The 16,959-nt window shown below is 46.8% G+C and overlaps 1 protein-coding gene across 2 annotated transcripts in view; it reads left to right on the plus strand.

The window, feature by feature from the left end:
• The first annotated feature begins 1,748 nt into the window (after positions 1-1,748).
• Positions 1,749-16,959, plus strand: part of rhbdl3 (rhomboid, veinlet-like 3) — a 63,505-nt gene continuing 48,294 nt past the window's right edge. The window contains exons 1-2 of one of the 2 annotated variants that reach the window (XM_079998552.1): positions 1,749-2,589; positions 3,369-3,392. In XM_079998552.1, coding sequence (XP_079854678.1) covers positions 2,470-2,589; positions 3,369-3,392 — 144 coding nt within the window. In that variant the 5' untranslated portion in view covers positions 1,749-2,469. The remainder of the gene's footprint in view (positions 2,590-3,368; positions 3,393-16,959) is intronic. The other variant, XM_079998553.1, reaches the window with a different exon arrangement.

Here is a 16,959-nt window from a genome sequence, read left to right on the forward strand (position 1 = left end):
CCGAACCCAAACCAGCTGTGTAGGTGTCAGGAGAAGACCCCTAAGGTTAAATATATCCCGTCGACTGTATTGTTTCCATGGAGATGGCATAGCATAGCATAGCATAGGAGTCTCAGAAGACGGATGGCGACCAAGCTATACAATAGTCTCAGTAACCACATCACAACCAACGGGCATTTTCTCTCTCTTTCTTTCTCTTCTCCTCCTCTCCTGCTCTAAGGTGACTTCCACCCTGCCATTAGGTGCGTTTGATGTGTGAGGAGCTGATGAACGGGTGGTCGCAAACCATCGTTTAGATGATTGTTACCCCGCCGACCACCCCCAGAGGGGACGCTTTATAGCACCCACACAGAACAAAAACCCCAAAACCCCACCACTACTTGGAATTTACAGGTCCTGGGAACTCTGCTGCTCTCTGGGAAGTCAAATAAAAGCTCCTCTGGCTTTAGAAGATCTCGTGTGGCTGTTTTTATGGCCTTGAGTTGAAAGTTCATTGTGTTGTTTCTAATGGGGATAATCATTGTCCATCCAACCCTACTGGTCCAAAAAAGTCAGTCTCACTTTCATCTAAAAGTCCTTTTCAGTGTAAAGGACCCCAAGTAAGTAAAACTATTTATATAGCATTTCTATAGTTCAAAGTAAAAGCCCTGCACTGTTCCCTTTTAACCCAGCCATATTTCCCACGTCCTCGACCTATATGAGTGGGCTGCAGAGTGATGTCCTATAATATATGCATGTTAACTATGTTAACAGGGCACTGGGTGAATATTGATCAGGTATTGGAAAATGCCCATGAACTGGAAATCCTTCTGTCCTATATAATATAATATAGCACATGGTGAGCTGATGTGTCATTTGTGCCTGAAAGTCTCTTTGTGTGTCAGAGGCCTGTGTGTGTGTGTGTGTGTGTGTGTGTGTGTGAGCCCGGTGGAGAACAGGAGTTCCTCAGAAACCTCCTTCTCCGGTCAGTGGGAGGCCAAAACACTCTCTCTCCATCCCTCTAATATTTTTCATCTTTCTTTCAAAATGCAGTATGATATTTGGTTATATCGATGCATTTTGACTATTTGTCTGGTAAACTACTATACCACGTTCTATAACGATGTACCATGGTGCCGTACCACAGTGATTTCATTCAAATATTAAGTTAGGATAACGCTTAATCCCCAGGGGGTAAATTCAGGAAAACCAAGGATGAGAGGAAGGAATCAGTCACTGTTATACAATAAATGACCCCCCCAAAACCACATAAATCCCATATATCCACACTTCAGAAAAAAAATTTGAATTCTGACTTCCCGCCCCCCCCCCTCAGACTTTCTCACCCCCCCAACACCCACACAATTAATCCCAGAACTGAAACTGTTTTATTCCACAATTGTTTTTTTCTTTCTTATGTGGCCCCCAATCCCCTTCCTTAGGTTAAATTGTGCACTTCAAGAAGTAAAAAATATGATATTTTATTACAAAAACGTCATCCCACACACACACACACACACACACACACACACACACACACACACACACACACACACACACACACACACACACACACACACACACACACGGACGCACCCCTCTAAGCCTCTGCCATTGCAGGAATATTGGGCTACTTTCTAATGAGTGTCCTCCTCCCACCCCCTCCTCACAGTGTTCTTTAAAGCCACCTGAGCTCTGGATCCGGACCAGACACACAGCAGCAGATCACCCGGCGCCGCCGTCCGGCCGACCCGCAAAACACACATTGCCAGGGGCCGTGACGCACCAAAAAAAGCCGGCTCCTATACTCTGCCTAAGTCCCGTCTGGTTCTCTCAGGATGGACGTGAGCGAGCCGCAGACGGCGGAGTCTGGGTAAACACTAACGCTATATCGGTCCGGTGTTTCATTTTTGCCGTCGACGACGTCAGCCCGGGCTGCCTCTGCGTGACGTCATTATTTCTCTCAGCTGCTGGAGCAGCGTCGCCGTTCGAGCGCATTTGGCAGCGCGCGTCCTTGGCGGCTGCACGCATACCGATCCGGGGCTGCCCAGACCCCGGTGAACCGAGGAAGATCCCAGTGGAGGAGGAGGGATGCTGGTGATGGTGATGGTGGCGGTGGTGATGAAGATGACGACGAGGGTGTGACGTTACGCACTGGAGATTAACAAAAAAAAAAAAACGCAACTTGCTGCTGAACTTTTTCTCCTCTTATCCGTCTGTGTGGAGGAGCCCAGATGGAGACTTCCGTCCTGACTTGAATTATTGGATTATAAACATAATCCACCCAAAAAGCAACAGCAACAGAGAAAACACCTCAGTGGGTGATAAAGGATGGCGGCCGCATTTGGCACTTTTACGCACGCACACCGGGAGGAAACCGTGTCCAGAATGAACGCTCGGACTTTGGACCCCATGGGCATGCACCGCTGAGGACCTCGTCGTGGATCTAACGTCTCCCAGCGGGTCTTACCGGGAGGAGCCAGGCCGAGCATGGCGGGGGGAACCCGGGAGGCGCACGCCAACTCCTCCCCGGCGGTGGCGGCCAACGCGGAGGGGGAGGAGATTGAGGTTTTGGAGAGCACCGAGGTCCTCCCCGTGGCCCCAGAGGATGTAAGTCTGACTGAGCGCTCCACAGGTCACCCCCGTCCCCCTCTCCCTTCCCAAGCTGCTACATCCACCTCTGCTGTAGCCATCAAACCACTTCATATCCCTGCGCCCTCAGACGGTGGGAGACGCGTCCTTCCATTGTAGAAATGCCAAACGAGTTTAAAGTGGTAATCCGTCAGATTATTTAGTTGAAAAAAAAAAAAAAAAAAAAAAAAAAAAGTTTGGTTTCCCATGTTTGAAACCTTTATTTTTTTAAATTTTTTTTTTAGCTGGCACTTTATCAGAAACAGATGTTCAATATACCGGATTGAATTAAGTTATAGGCAGCCAGTGACTTTGCTAAACCAGCTCGTTGTGGTCAGTAAACTGCCCAAACGGATGAACATTCTCAAAAAAGAAGAGCAACAGATGAGAAAATCAGGGAAAAAAACCCCAACAAATTCATAGACCAGGACGAGGCAAACTTCTGAGGATTGGCACTTTAAGAGGTACACTTACAAACGGACATGTAAGCCTAATGCTAAATATTAATGTTAGCAATTAATGATAATTGCTTCAATTATCATTTGATAACTGACCACAGCGATCAGTTAGCCTCAATCAATCATACATCTCAATTCTTCACAACATAAAGAATTGTTCACTTCCACGGAGACTCCTCCTGACTCCCTCCTGATTCTTGTTTGTCACCTGTTTCTGAGATAGCGTTTGCCCTTTTCCGCCTCTTCTTCTGACTTACCCTTGTTCCTTGCTGTTTTTCTCTTTCCCTTTCCCTGTCTCAGCAATGGAAGTCTCTGTTTGACAAGGTATGTACTGCTGGCGCCGGTGTTTTTAAAGAACGCTTCCTTGTTTGCACGCTCACCCGTCATTGTACTGTGTGAACAACAGGATTAGGCTGTGTTTGCAGTTTGCTTCTACACGTGTCCAAGATGCCAAATCAAAGCGATGGAAAATGGAGGATTCATTTGATATCCAGAAAAGGATGGGTGGGGTCAAGCCAGGCATCGATATTCATATTTCCTTGTACTAAGTTTACCATCCAGGGGGTTCTGTAGGCACCTGGGCAATCATCCTTAATGCTGTTGTGTACCATTAACCCTGGCTCTTGTCTCTAATCAAAGTGACTGGCAGTCAAATCCCATTCTCATGACATCACGTGTAAAGCCCAGCTGTGGCTTCGCCAAAGCAGCGCCCTGCCGGGTGGAAGCGAGATCGCAGTCCTTTGGGGGCCTTGGATATGGGGACAGGGTGGAGGTTGTGGGTGTACTGTCCAGCCCTAATGCAATTAGGGCGATACAGGATCCCTGATGTATTGGTGTATCAGAGAGATCACTGTTGCACACACACGCTCACACACACACACACACACACACACACACACACACACACACACACACACACACACACACACACACACACACACACACAGATCGGCAGGCAGTAAAGCTAGGGACCACAGGGGAGGGCAAAAAAGAGACTGATCAGGCAAGCAGCAGGTTGGGCTGACAGACGGCAAACGGACCCCCAAACCCCCTCTTACGATCAACACACGCACACACACACACACACACAGACACGCACACTCACACACACACACACACACACACACACACACACACACACACACACACACACACACACACACACACACACACACACACACACACACACACACACACACAGCCAGTGTGTGGGCCTGCCCCAGCACCTGCCTGCCCTGGGGCCCCACACTCTCTCTTCTGAGGGGACGCTCTCTGTGTCTAAAGGGGTGAGTCACAGGCTCGTGTCGGGCTCACTCTTTCAGGCGGGACTGGTCCCATGGGATTATGGGACAGGCAAACCGGGATGTAGCGTGCATGTGTGTGCGTGTGTGTGTGTGTGTGTGTGTGTGTGTGTGTGTGTGTGTGTGTGTGTGTGTGTGTGTGTGTGCGTGCGTGCGTGTGTGTGTGTGCACTGGGCAGAATGTGATGTGAGGATCGCCGGCTATTCTGTGGACAGGCATTAAGCGATCCACTGTGGGTTGCGGTGGCGGTACTCCTTTGAATATGCTCAAGTGGACTGAAGACGACGTATAAAGGGGCAGCGAGCGGGGGATGTTGGCCGGGGGGGGGGGGGGGTCGGTCTTGTCCAAATAGCGAGGTCGCCATCCGGTCTGGCACCTACAAATGTCCTTTCACTCCTTCATTCTCTTCCCCTCCATCGTCCTGACAATGACCGACTCCATTTGTCAGGCGGGCTGGACCTCGCCCACCCCCACCCCCGACCCCTCCGTCTCCGTCTCCGTGAGCGCGAGAACAACCGTGTCGGCCGACTGCCCGAAAGAAAGCAGGAGAAAAGGGTTTTTAAATACAGCCCACACCATTGACCCAGAGACAAAAAAAATCAATGTCGATTGAGGGCGAAGAGCAAAGGCGTGGTGTTGATTGGTTGGATTGGAACAGCGGTCCAGTTTAATACCTCATTGTATGGTGGTTTAAATGTAGTATATTTTGAATCAGAAATACACACAATGATAATCCCAGTCTATTCAGCTTTATTCAAGTTCCAACAATATATTTCAAACCGACAATTCCCGGCGATGTTTCCCTCGCTGTCCATCCACGCCGAGTACTGGGGGAATGGAATCGCGTTCTTGGAAATTGTTCTCGGGGAAAAACAAAAGCCCTCGGATTTCCCCCCCTCGTCAAAAGTCAGCGTTGACTGTTGAAATGAATCCCGGGACAGCTGGTATAGTTTCCAGTGAGCCACGTCGCCAACCGATGCATCCTCGATATCACTGGCAAAGTGCGGACGAGCACATGCTGTTGTGCTATTTCAGGCGGTTGGCAAGGCTTCGGACCGCGAGAGACATCGTCAAACGAGGTCACGGGAACGCAGAAGAGCGGACGAGCGCAGATATCGACGAACAAACATCAAACGCTAAATTTGAAATGGTTCAGTCAGGTTTTTTAGGATACGTCACAGAACAGAGACAGCCCTAGCTAAATTTAGTAATCAAAATCAGTATCAATATTCTTTGTATGTATAGATGACCACTCCTCCTAACACTATGAGGTCACCTACGGGGTACCACAAGGCTCAGTTTTAGGGCCGTTACTTTTTAATTTGTACATTCTAACCCCGGGCAGTGTCATCAGGAGGCGCGGCATCTCTTTCCACCGCTATGCTGATGACACTCAGCTCGATGCAGCAGTGTCTCCCGATGACACCGGGCCCACTGACTCACTTGTTAACTGTCAGAAATTAAGGCCTGTGGACGTCACAGAATTATTTACAGCTCAACCAGGCTGAAACAGAAGTACTGATCACTGGTTCTTTCGGCTCAGAGAGAGAAACTGACCCCCCAAAACGAAATACACCAGGACTCAACCCAAGCCAAGAAGCAAGACGTGATATTTGACCCTGATTTAAATTTTGCTGGTTACCTGTTAGTTGTCGTGTTGATTTAAAAATGAATTGATTCGTTTAGAAGGCACTACATGGCCTTGCACCAGAAAGCCTCTCTGAAAGGCTTTTGGTTTATGAACCAGGAAGGCCCCTCCGCTATCCTCCATCCTCCATCCTCCGCTCCTTCTGTTTTAGCTGTTCCACAAAGCAGAAAATATTTTGTGGTGATGCTGCCTTCAGCTATTACGCTCCGAGCCGCTGGATCAGCTTTCCAGAGCATCTGAGAGGAGCTGAAAATGCAGTTATTTTTAAATGTAAACTAAACTAACCCATCTCTTCAGTCTGGCTTTTAGGTATGTTTTATATATGTTTGTATGTGTTTAATAATGTTATGGTTTTAGTATTTATACTTATTTAAATGATCTTATTGTTTTCCTATTCAATTAAGTTTTTTGGGGGGGGAGGGGGGTGTTGTTTTCCTGTGCATTAATCCCTAAATCCATTTTTAACATCATACATTTTGTCAATTGCTTGTACAGCACGCTTAATTGCATTTGATTTGTTTGAAAGGTGCTGTACAAATAAAGTCTGATTGATTGATGGATTGATTGATCAGTAGAGCACGTTCCCTCCGTCCCTCTAAGGCCACCGGGGCCGTTCACACAGTAGCAGAAGGGGAAGAGGAAGGAGAGGAACCCTCCCCGTGCTTCCCCGTCTTGGACCCCTTATCGTGTAAAATGTTTCACTTGCACAGCATCCAAACCATCCACTGCCACATTCACACAGGAACCCTAGGATAGGTGCGCGAGGTGGGAGGCGTGCTCGCTCTCTGTCCGCCCTGAGAAGGACAGGAATCAAAGTGCTGTGTTGCTCTCTCTCTCTCTCTCTCTCTCTCTCTCTCTCTCTCCCTCTCTCGCTCTCTCTCTGCCGTCCCCTGGAGAGGATTTTGTTGCAGTATAAGTGCTTCACTCCTCTGTGAGCAGGAAGTAAAGGGGAACGTAAATCGCCCCAACGCTGTGATTCATCTTACCGGTCCCTGGAAACTTACCTGGGAGACTCAACAGACACAGAACAATGAATTAATGAACCTTTAATGAATCCCCCCTCTCTAGATAGATGTAGACTCTAGTGGCGCCTGTGTAGGAATGTATCTTGAAGGAACTTTTTATCCAAAAATAAATGCAGGTTGCCAACTTCCCTCTGTCTACAATTGGTCAAAAATGACAGTGCGGAATACTTGATTCTGACAGCTGATTCTGAAGCGCGCTCTAAAAATACTCAAAACGAACCGGACAAGTTTGCTTTGTAACCTTTTTCAAAAAGGCCACCCCCCGGGTATGTTGTCTTGTCGTTTTGTTACTTGGAATGTGGAGCTACGCTGGTTATGGTATTATTGTGTCGTTTCTCTTGGTTTCTCATAGAGACAGTAAGGGGGAGAATGTCCCCGTAGCGTGGAGGCTGGAATTTAAACTTCCTTAGGCGATCCCGGGTCTGGATGCCGGGGTCGTTTCGGAGCAGATGGAGTTGTTGTCGAAACCGACACGGACTGTCAGTTTACTCTCCTGGAGTCATGCCTTTCATTCAGAGGGCAAAACACACATTTGCTTTTTCATCGACACCCTATAAACCTGGTGGCGTTGACTAGCGCTGCTGCTCATTTCCTCTCTTTGATTGTTCACGTGAGGTATTACAATTGTGTGTGTGTGTGTGTGTGTTTTCGTGTCCTTTGTGTTGACATGTGCCACAGCACAGAAAATCCCTGCTCCAGTGGCCTGTTTAAAAGTGCCAGGCCACGCGCCCATGGAGGTAAAGCCAATAAGCACTTTCATATGACTGCATACAGTACACACACGCACATCAGTGTGATCCCCTTAAGTTCTGGTGGGGGTTGCATTAAATGACTTACAGAGCGCCGAATTTTGACCTAAGATATTGTTTTACGTGGTACAGTTTCTTTAAGGACAGTACCCAACCCTAACCCTATAGTCAAAGAGTTGCAGGTCATTATCTTGTACAGTCTTTTGGACAGTATATTGTCATAGTTTTGTATTTGTCTGAAATATTAAAGGTAGTTAAGCTTGTTGTGAGCATACAGTTAGTAACATTATTGATATGAGAATTATGATATCCTGTATCATTGCACGAGGCAGGGTGCAAGGCCACACGGCATGGTAAATGCTTAATTATAATGGTCCCATCTTCTCCAGCAATTCTCCAGCAAATTACAGCCAATTAGACCTGATCTAAGGGACAGCCCAGCCAGTGTCCTTTATTGAAGCAATCAGGAATTTTTATAGTGTTGTTGGGGTTGGGGGCTTTGGGGGTGGGCACCTGTTCTCAGTGTGTCTCACTATCCAGTGTTATTGTTGTGCTTCTCAACCACCTTGTTAATTAGGATTTGGTCTTTCTCTGGCGGACGGCCCACGGGGGAGAAAGACCAGGGCCGTTACTTCGGGTCAGGTCCCCCTTTTGTCTCCCCCGTGCTGGCACCTCCTCGATCCCCGTCTCTCTCTTGTCGAGGGTGCTTCAAGTGAATGCTCCGCCACCCAGGTGACTGGCACTTAATGGAGAGGCAAAAATTGCCGGGGCGCCCTTGTCTGTGTTTGCCCATGCGTTCAGCGGTCTCTGCAGCCCGTCCCGCCCTGCTGGCTTTTACCATTGACATTAAAGGCACAAATCGGGGGGGATTGGCTAGGGGCAATGAGATCATCAGCGGTTTTGTGGGTGCAAAAGTGGTTGGTTGCAAATACGTGTATGGCTGCACATATGGAGGGTCTGCTCTCTTCCTCAATGGATGTGTCAGCCTAATTGACTTTGGCGGGTCCACGGTCGGTTCAGGTCACAGCCTGCCAACTTTGTTTTAGACAAAGGAACACTCCACTCGGTTGATTTCTGAATTCACATTAAATCATATTTCAAATGGGATTATAAAGGCAACCTGATACGTGCCTACATCCATTCTTGGGTAATCTCTCTTGTCTCTCGGTTGCCTCAAAGGTTATTCTACGGGCAAAAGTGATGTTTTGCGTAGACTTAATCATCTTGTTTTGCCGTAGCTAACTTTAGTTATGAAACCCCGCCCAAAATAAAACCACACTCCTCTGTGAAAGAAGGTTCAGGGGCGCGCAACGGTTGAAATGTCAAATGGAAGCCACGGAATGTTATCCGCTGAGCATTTTAATCAGCGCTCATCTGTCGCTCTCCGTTCGTCCACCTCTTCCCTCCTCTCCGTTGTAAATAGATTACCTTAATGAAAGGCACGGTTCCAGTCGGCGGAGTGTGAAAACAGTTTTTATGCGGAGGTAAAAATAGCCCTCCTTTCCTGCCTGTGGATCTGTCAACGAGTAAAAAAAAAAGGGCCGATGTGGTAGTTTAGCCGTTATTGAGTACATCGTGCAAAACTCAGAGCGGCGTTCAAAGAATCAAATCAAAGAATCTTTTTTGATGATTGAATGACCGAGTCAGCTCAGCAGGCTGCATGTACTTTTTGTTTGGCTGCGTTGGGCGGCCAGGGGTGTCTTTATATTGGTGTGTGTGTGTGTGTGTGTGTGTGTGTGTGTGTGTGTGTGTGTGTGTGTGTGTGTGTGTGTGTGTGTGTGTGTGTGTGTGTGTGTACTGCTTGTACATTCTTTGGTCCATAATAAGGGAAGGACGGTGAAATAATGGCAGCAAATGACACTTTGTGAGGAGTGTGTCTGTGTGTGTGTGTGTGTGTGTGTGTGTGTGTGTGTGTGTGTGTGTGTGTGTGTGTGTGTGTGTGTGTGTGTGTACTGCTTGTACATTCTTTGGTCCATAATAAGGGAAGGACGGTGAAATAATGGCAGCAAATGACACTTTGTGAGGAGTGTGTCTGTGTGTGTGTGTGTGTGTGTGTGTGTGTGTGTGTGTGTGTGTGTGTGTGTGTCCTAGGAGAGGGTGTGTGGGGGGCTAGCCAGCTGCCTGCATACGACCCAGGGTCAGTACGAAATTTGGATGGGGCCCCCCTGCCAGATTAGCCCAAAATGTCTGTTTTACATATTTTATTTTCATCTCTCTCTCTCTCTCTCTCTCTCTCTGTAAAGTGGTTGATGCTGCAGATGTAGTGAGGGTTTCACTGTCACCCACTCAGTCTGTGGACAAACTGCTCCTCTCACCTCTATTTATCAGCATGTTTAGGCAGCACAGTTTACGATAATAGCCCTGATGGGAAACGATCCCATTGAGGATGACGGTTTATTTTCTTTGGAGTTGTATATACTGGAGGTTCGTAGAGGAGCTTTGTTGTTGTTTCAGTGGTTAATCTTTTTCAGTTTTTTCTTAACAATCATTGAGCATGGTGTTAGTTCAGGCAGGCCAAAAGAGAACGGGCCCCAGCCCCAGTAGTCGGCTCCGCTGATATCTCCATCCCGTCAGCTTTGTCTAGCATCCAGTCATCACTTGCCGGAATGAACTCCAGAATCCAGGCCCTGGAGTCCACCTCGGATCCCTTGGCAAGTCCGTTTTTTTCCAGGTAAAGCTGGCCAGTTTTCCTGGTGAGCATCAAGGGTTTCACAGTCCCACGGGGATCCCTGGAAAATGCAGTTCCGGTCTTCTTATTCTTTCCTCCTACTGCTGCAGTTTCTCCCAATCTAAGAAGCCAAACTCTAGCAGTTAATGACCATAATCTAGTCAAAATATCCCAATGCTCAGAGCTAAACAATTGGCGTATCGTGGAGTGTGGAGATGTGTCAGTGATGCTGAAAGATGTTTTACGTGATGTTTACCCATCCCGTAGAGCCGAGCTGGAAACCTATCAAGCCATCATTTCGGATCTGGCCTTGACCTTTCCGAGGAACACTATTTTACCGATATCATTATCATTAATCCTACAGGTATAGCTACCCGCAAATATTATGAGGGGAAAAAGTGCCTAATCATTGATTTATCTGCTCCTAATAATGTTGAAGCTCAAAGCATCAGTAGTCTCATTCCTTTGGCACCCTTCCTGATTTATGCGACTAAGTTTATTAGGAAAGCAGGTAGGGGCGCATGGCTAGCCAAGGCAGATATCACAGTCGCTTTTGGTGTTAAATGGAGAGACAAAATGTACCTCTCAGTTAGGCTCACTTTCGGTTATCGCAGCAGCCCAAAAATATTCAATACCTCGTCAGAGGTGCTCTGCTGGATTCTGGATTAAATAACTGGATGCTGCCTCTTGTGCCTTCTCTTAGATGATTTTCTGCTCGAGGACTATCCAAATTCAAAACCTGATTTATGCATCTCCGCTCTCAAACATACTTTTGCAAAATTGGGTATTCCTCTATCTGAAGAGAAAACAGCAGGCCCACTTAACGTTATAGATATTCTAGGCATCACCTTAGATAGTATTCTGATGCAAGCCTCCCTACCGCTCGAAAAATTAAATTGCATTGGCGAGTTCATAAGAAAATCACAGGAGGCAGGTGCTATTTCACAAAGAGAATGGCTTTCTTTGCTTGGAGCTCTTAATTTTGCCATGCTTGTTATTTCCCTCGGACGCTCCCTTATACCCAGGCTTCTCGACCTCTCCAAATAGGTAGAGAAACTCCAGGACATGGTGAGCTTGGATGCAAGCTGCAGATCTGAGCTCCACGTCTGGTCCCTTCTGTTCAACATCATTCTTTTATTGTGATTATTCATTAGTTATTAAGTTATATACAGATGCAGCCCCTTCTGTTGCTTTTGGGGGCTTTTTCAATGATCAATGATTGGCTGGCCTGTCAGCCTTACCGGCTCGCGTTTCCTCTACTGCACTAATGGAAATCTACCCGATTGGTATAGCTTGTCTTCTGAGGGGTAAACTCTGGTCAAAGAAACAAGTTCTGTTAATATCCATTAACAAAGGGCACTCCTCAGTTCCATTTATGAATAGATTTGTGAGGGGCTTCACATGGTCATCTGTGATGGGCAACCTCATTATTCGAGCAGCCCATATTCCAGGCTTGGATAATAAAATTGCTGATTCATTGTCCCGGTTTGAATTTCAGAGGTTCTGCCAACAGTGCCCAGAGGCAGTGCCATCCAGCTTGACCAGCCCCCCATTGATTCAAACTGTGCTCGATTAAGCTCAACCCTGCAAACTCAAATGCACACCGTGGCTCGCTTAATGCGATCTGGCTTAGCTAAGCCTACATTAAAAATGTATGATTCTGCATGGTCTTGCTTTGTCTCCTTCTGTGCCACCTTCTCAGTAGCCTGTCAATATTTCAATCATATGTGCCTTTATAGGTCACTGTTTTGAATCCCGCAAAATGCAGCCGTCCTCCATAAAAGGACTTGTCGCAGTTATACAATTTTATCTGCGCCGCCTGGATCCATCCACCAAGAGCCTGCTCAAAAACCTGTATAGCCATCTCCTGCTAAATAGCCTTAAGAGAAAGAAACCGCAAGGCAACGATATTCATCTCCCTTTCACTCTCCCACTCGTGAAAAAATTGATCACATTGTTCCTTGTACAGACTTGCTTTTAGAAACTGTCTTCCTCACAGCTTTTTATGGATTTCTCAGAGGTGGCGAGTTCACTACTCGCACCGTATCCTTTAACCCTTCACATGACCTCACCATTGCTGATGCAACAATTGACCCTCACCACTTTGCTATATTCTCAAAACACTCTAAGACTGATGGAGATAGGGAAGGAACATCAAATTTAATTTCTGAGACTAATTGGTCTTCAAGCCAGACATTGAGAGTGTCTCTTTGCCACGAAGGAGGTAAAACCCATGTCCCGAGCTTGGTTTGCCTCTCGCCTCCTCTGCCAATCCTGCGGGCTCCCGCCACAGCACTTCACTGCTCATTCTCTCCGCATAGGAGCAGTGACAACTGCGGCGTCCATAGCTTCCGTTTCTACACTCAAGGCAATGGGCCGACGGTCATCATGTGCCTACGAGCGTTCCCACGCCCGAGTCTCAAGCCATCCTCGATGCTCAAAAAGGGTACCCTGTGATTGATTGCCTCATTCAATAAATGTTATGGCTTATCCGTTGGGCTCTCTTTTACTCATTATCCACCTTACCTCAACTAGCCATCTGCATACATTCAATCGGCTCACTGCATGTACTCTCTTATAATTGGCATCCTACTAAGTTGCTCAGCTAGCTCCTCTTGCGAACACTTCTATATAAGCGCATGGTAGGCCAGAGAGGTTCGCCTGGTATAGTTGTTTGGGGTTCTTCTCTGATGCGCTCCCTGCCTCAGGCTTTCCGCGTATGCTCGTGAAAGGGCAGGGAGGTGTGCTCTCCCCACATTAGGCTTTCCACATATGCACATGGAAGGGCAGGGAGGTTTGCTTGTATGGGCATTTTGGGGGGTCTTTGCTGCTGCTCTCCCCGACTTAGGCTTTCCATGTACGCACATGGAAGGGCAGGGTCCTCTCCAGAGGACAAATATATTTTATTGCAATTGAATGAAAGGTTTCTTTGGCTAAGCGTGGTCGTGACTGAAATAAAATTAACCTTTAAGTTTCTTTGCAGACTGTGTTTTATATAATTTTGAGTGCAAAACTACTGTTTTTTGTGAATTTTTTAAATTAATTAGTACTAGTTGATTTGAATGAATGAAATTGTTCGATGATATTGTGGGAAATATATATATTTTTAAAGAGATATTCCCACATTAGGAATAAGTATACTGCGCCATTGTATACTGCTGGAAGCCTTTGGCAAAGGCTGGAAGCCAGAGGCAAGTAATGACTTTTTGAAGCCGTTAATGAAATGTGCCATTATTTGAAATGCCATTGCAATGACTCACACACTGTATCCGACTCGCATGCTTCTTTTTATTGACGTATATTTTCTCTGCGTCAGTATAATATATCACCCTCAGCCGATCAAATCCAGCCCATTTAAAATGAATAATTGAATAAATAATTTGCCTGCTTGGTCATAATATGCACATTACTAAGGATTTTTTCTCAAATTCTTCTTGTGTGTAAATATCTTATGAAAGCACCAATAGTCATCCCCAAAATGTTGTGCTTATAATGAAAGGTGTTTGTCAAAAAATATTGTGATATTTAACTTTGTATTCACCACTGACCTCGCACTTACACACTCGGAAAATGTCCAGATGTCCCCATGTAGTAAACTAGATAGAATGAACCATGAGTAGCAGTAATTGAGTACACTGACAATTTTGATACAGTGGGGGAGGAGGAAGATCCCCACTGTCCACCTTGCTGCCTTCACACACGGCGGACAGGTTTCGGGAGGAGGTCAAACAGCTTCCGGCCTCGTGTTTCAGGTCGTCGCATAGGGTATTTTTGCGAACAAAGACGCAGCACCGGGCCGCTCGCTCGTCCCCGCTTTCACAGCAGTGGGAATACCTTCCCACAGTTGGGAGTTACAGGTGTGTATTGTGTGTGCCTCGTGTCTGTGTGTGTGTGTGTGTGTGTGTGTGTGTGTGTGTGTGTGTGTGTGCGTGCGTGCGTGCGTGCGTGCGTGCGTGCGTGCGTGCGTGCGTGCGTGCGCGCGCGTGCACGCGTGCGCGTGCGTGTGTGTGTGTCGGTGATTGAGTGCACCGGCGACAGGTGGCTATTGTGGTACTGTGCTAGTCCTCCCATGCTACCTTTTTGTGAATGGCTCTGTTGCAGAATCCATTTAATTGGAAAGTGGAATTTAAAAGTTCTTTCTTGTCATAGAGAGCGAGAGCGAGAGAGAGAGATAGAGGGAGAGAAAGAGGAAGAACTGTGAAAATACACTGAAACAAACACAAATACACACACACATGCACACACACACACACACACACTCTCAGTTGTTGACAGACCTCTTGCTGTGTCTCAGGTTCTGGTCGAGCAAGTGCATGGGTGTGTATCTCAATGCTTTTGCATTGGAATGTATATGTGTGTGCGTGTTTCCATTGCGTCACAGGCTGTGTTAACAGATGTTCTCCAAGTCGAGCCTTTCTGCCCATTAGCGAACGTTCCACACGATGAGAACTAGAGTCAGCCGGCACTTTCATTCCTCCCTCCTTCATCCCTCTTTCCCTCCCGTTGGAAGAACGGTTTGCTCGTCATAGAGACGGACGAAAACCGGCGCTGACAAGCCTGGCCAGATATTTTATGTCTTCTGCGTGTAGGACTGATTAGGACTGACTGGACTGAAAACACTGACAGTATACAGTATCTTCCAGCGTCCGGGCTCAGGCTGGCTCGCCGGGCTTCAAATCACTCGTCACGGTGTGCCCCGCCGACCACTGAGCCATGCTCCCTCATCAAACCGTACGTATCCTGCTCCTTCTCTCCGGAAGGTTCACACTGCGGCCCGGGCGGTCTGCCAGCCCGGGGTGAGATGAATCCAAGTGCCGGGTAATTGAAAGGTAGCAAGCTTTTCCTTGCCGCCCACGTGAACCCTGTGAGGTAGAGAACTGCCTTTTTGCGGAGCAGATATCGTCAAAGCCCTGGTTTGTGTTCATTATTATCTTTCAAACTTCCATCATTACACCCAGAGACGCACTGATAGTTGCTTAGGAAGGTTTATTCGTAGGAGTGAGGAATGTAAATTGCAGAAATAGAGGCGGGTTGAGATATGTCACAGTTATAACATTATAATAATCGGCTGATGTCAATTATTGGAGCTGATCGTGATCATTTTGCAAAATCTTTAGATTTCCATCTTATCTTATGTTTCCATCCAAATGTCAAGGGAATTTTGAGCCACTGTAAGAAACCTTGCAACAAATAAAATCCGAATTAGGAGACAAATTGATCTTGTTATGTTCCAATGTTCATGTCAGTAAATTAGTAAAAAAGTCTCGTCTCTATCTTCATTATCATAAGAGCTCTATAGTGTATATACTCTGTATACTCTGCATATTACAGCTCCTCCTATTCCCATTTCATTTAAAAAATACACCAGTTTTCCTTCCTCTCCAGTGCTGATGTGTTTTCCCCTCCTGGATTGCAGTGTTTTTATGAGAAGATCTGCCCCGCAGCTCGCCATTCTCCCCCTCGACTCAGAACTCGAGTTATTCTTCATATGTGACAATCCACAGATGGCGTTGATTTCCGCTTGACACAAAAGGGATCGGCTCCCATTTAGCTTTGCCAACCCGAGGGCCTGAAAGAGATTTGCTGTGATAACTCTTTCTTCCCATACCCCCTCAACCCCGAGACGTATCAGGATTTTGCTAAATAGATTAAGCACAAAACTGTCTGCTCTGTCCCAGCGCAGCTGGAGGAATTCCTTGAGCACAACATTGGGTGCATTAGAAAGGCACAACTTCATTCACCAGATGAGGCAGAAATTTTGATTTGAGGCTTTCAATGTTGTTTGAAAAAAAAAAAAAGAGATTTCCTCCTCTTGTTATTTTAACACCATAGTTAGATGCAAAGAGATCCACCTGAGATGAAAGTTGCAACTGATTTCCCTCGTTCCAGAGTGGGGCAGTTGCAGAACGCGTGACATACTGGTGTATTTGTGAACTAACAAACTGTAGGTGCATCTTGTTCAACAGTGTATTTCTTTCATTCATTTAAGGGAGCTCTTTATGGGGTGTGGCCAAGAAGTACATCGGCAGTAGGAATGTTGGAATTTTTTCTATCGGCCCGCATAAATACTCATCGGGGCTCGTTTTGCAGGTGTTAATGATAAAAATGGGTGGTATTCCCCTTGAAGCACACCAAGCATCTCGCAATTTGAATCCCGATACCGGGGTTCAATCCATTAGCAAGTCATCGTTTGTTGCTTTAACATTTGCCCGTGAGGTAAAGGGGGAAAGTTTATTCTGGGACGGCCCGTGTGTTTTGCTGTTGTCATGGCAACCCGGTGTGGCGGGTTCAGCGGATGCCCAAGGTGAACGACTGTGCTTAGCTTTCAACCGGATCCCCGGTTCCCATCCTGTGTCGTCTTACAGGGCAGGGCACAGCTGCTGCCAAGGCCCGCCAGCACGGCCAAAGTGCTGAAGCCATTAGCTCTGACAGGGAGAAACCGCCTCACATACAAAGACGACTCCCAGCCTCCCACAAATTAAAGAAGAAAAAGGTCATTC

The sequence above is a fragment of the Zeus faber genome (assembly GCF_960531495.2).
Source record: "Zeus faber genome assembly, chromosome: 4".
NCBI classification, from domain to species: Eukaryota; Metazoa; Chordata; class Actinopteri; order Zeiformes; family Zeidae; genus Zeus; species Zeus faber.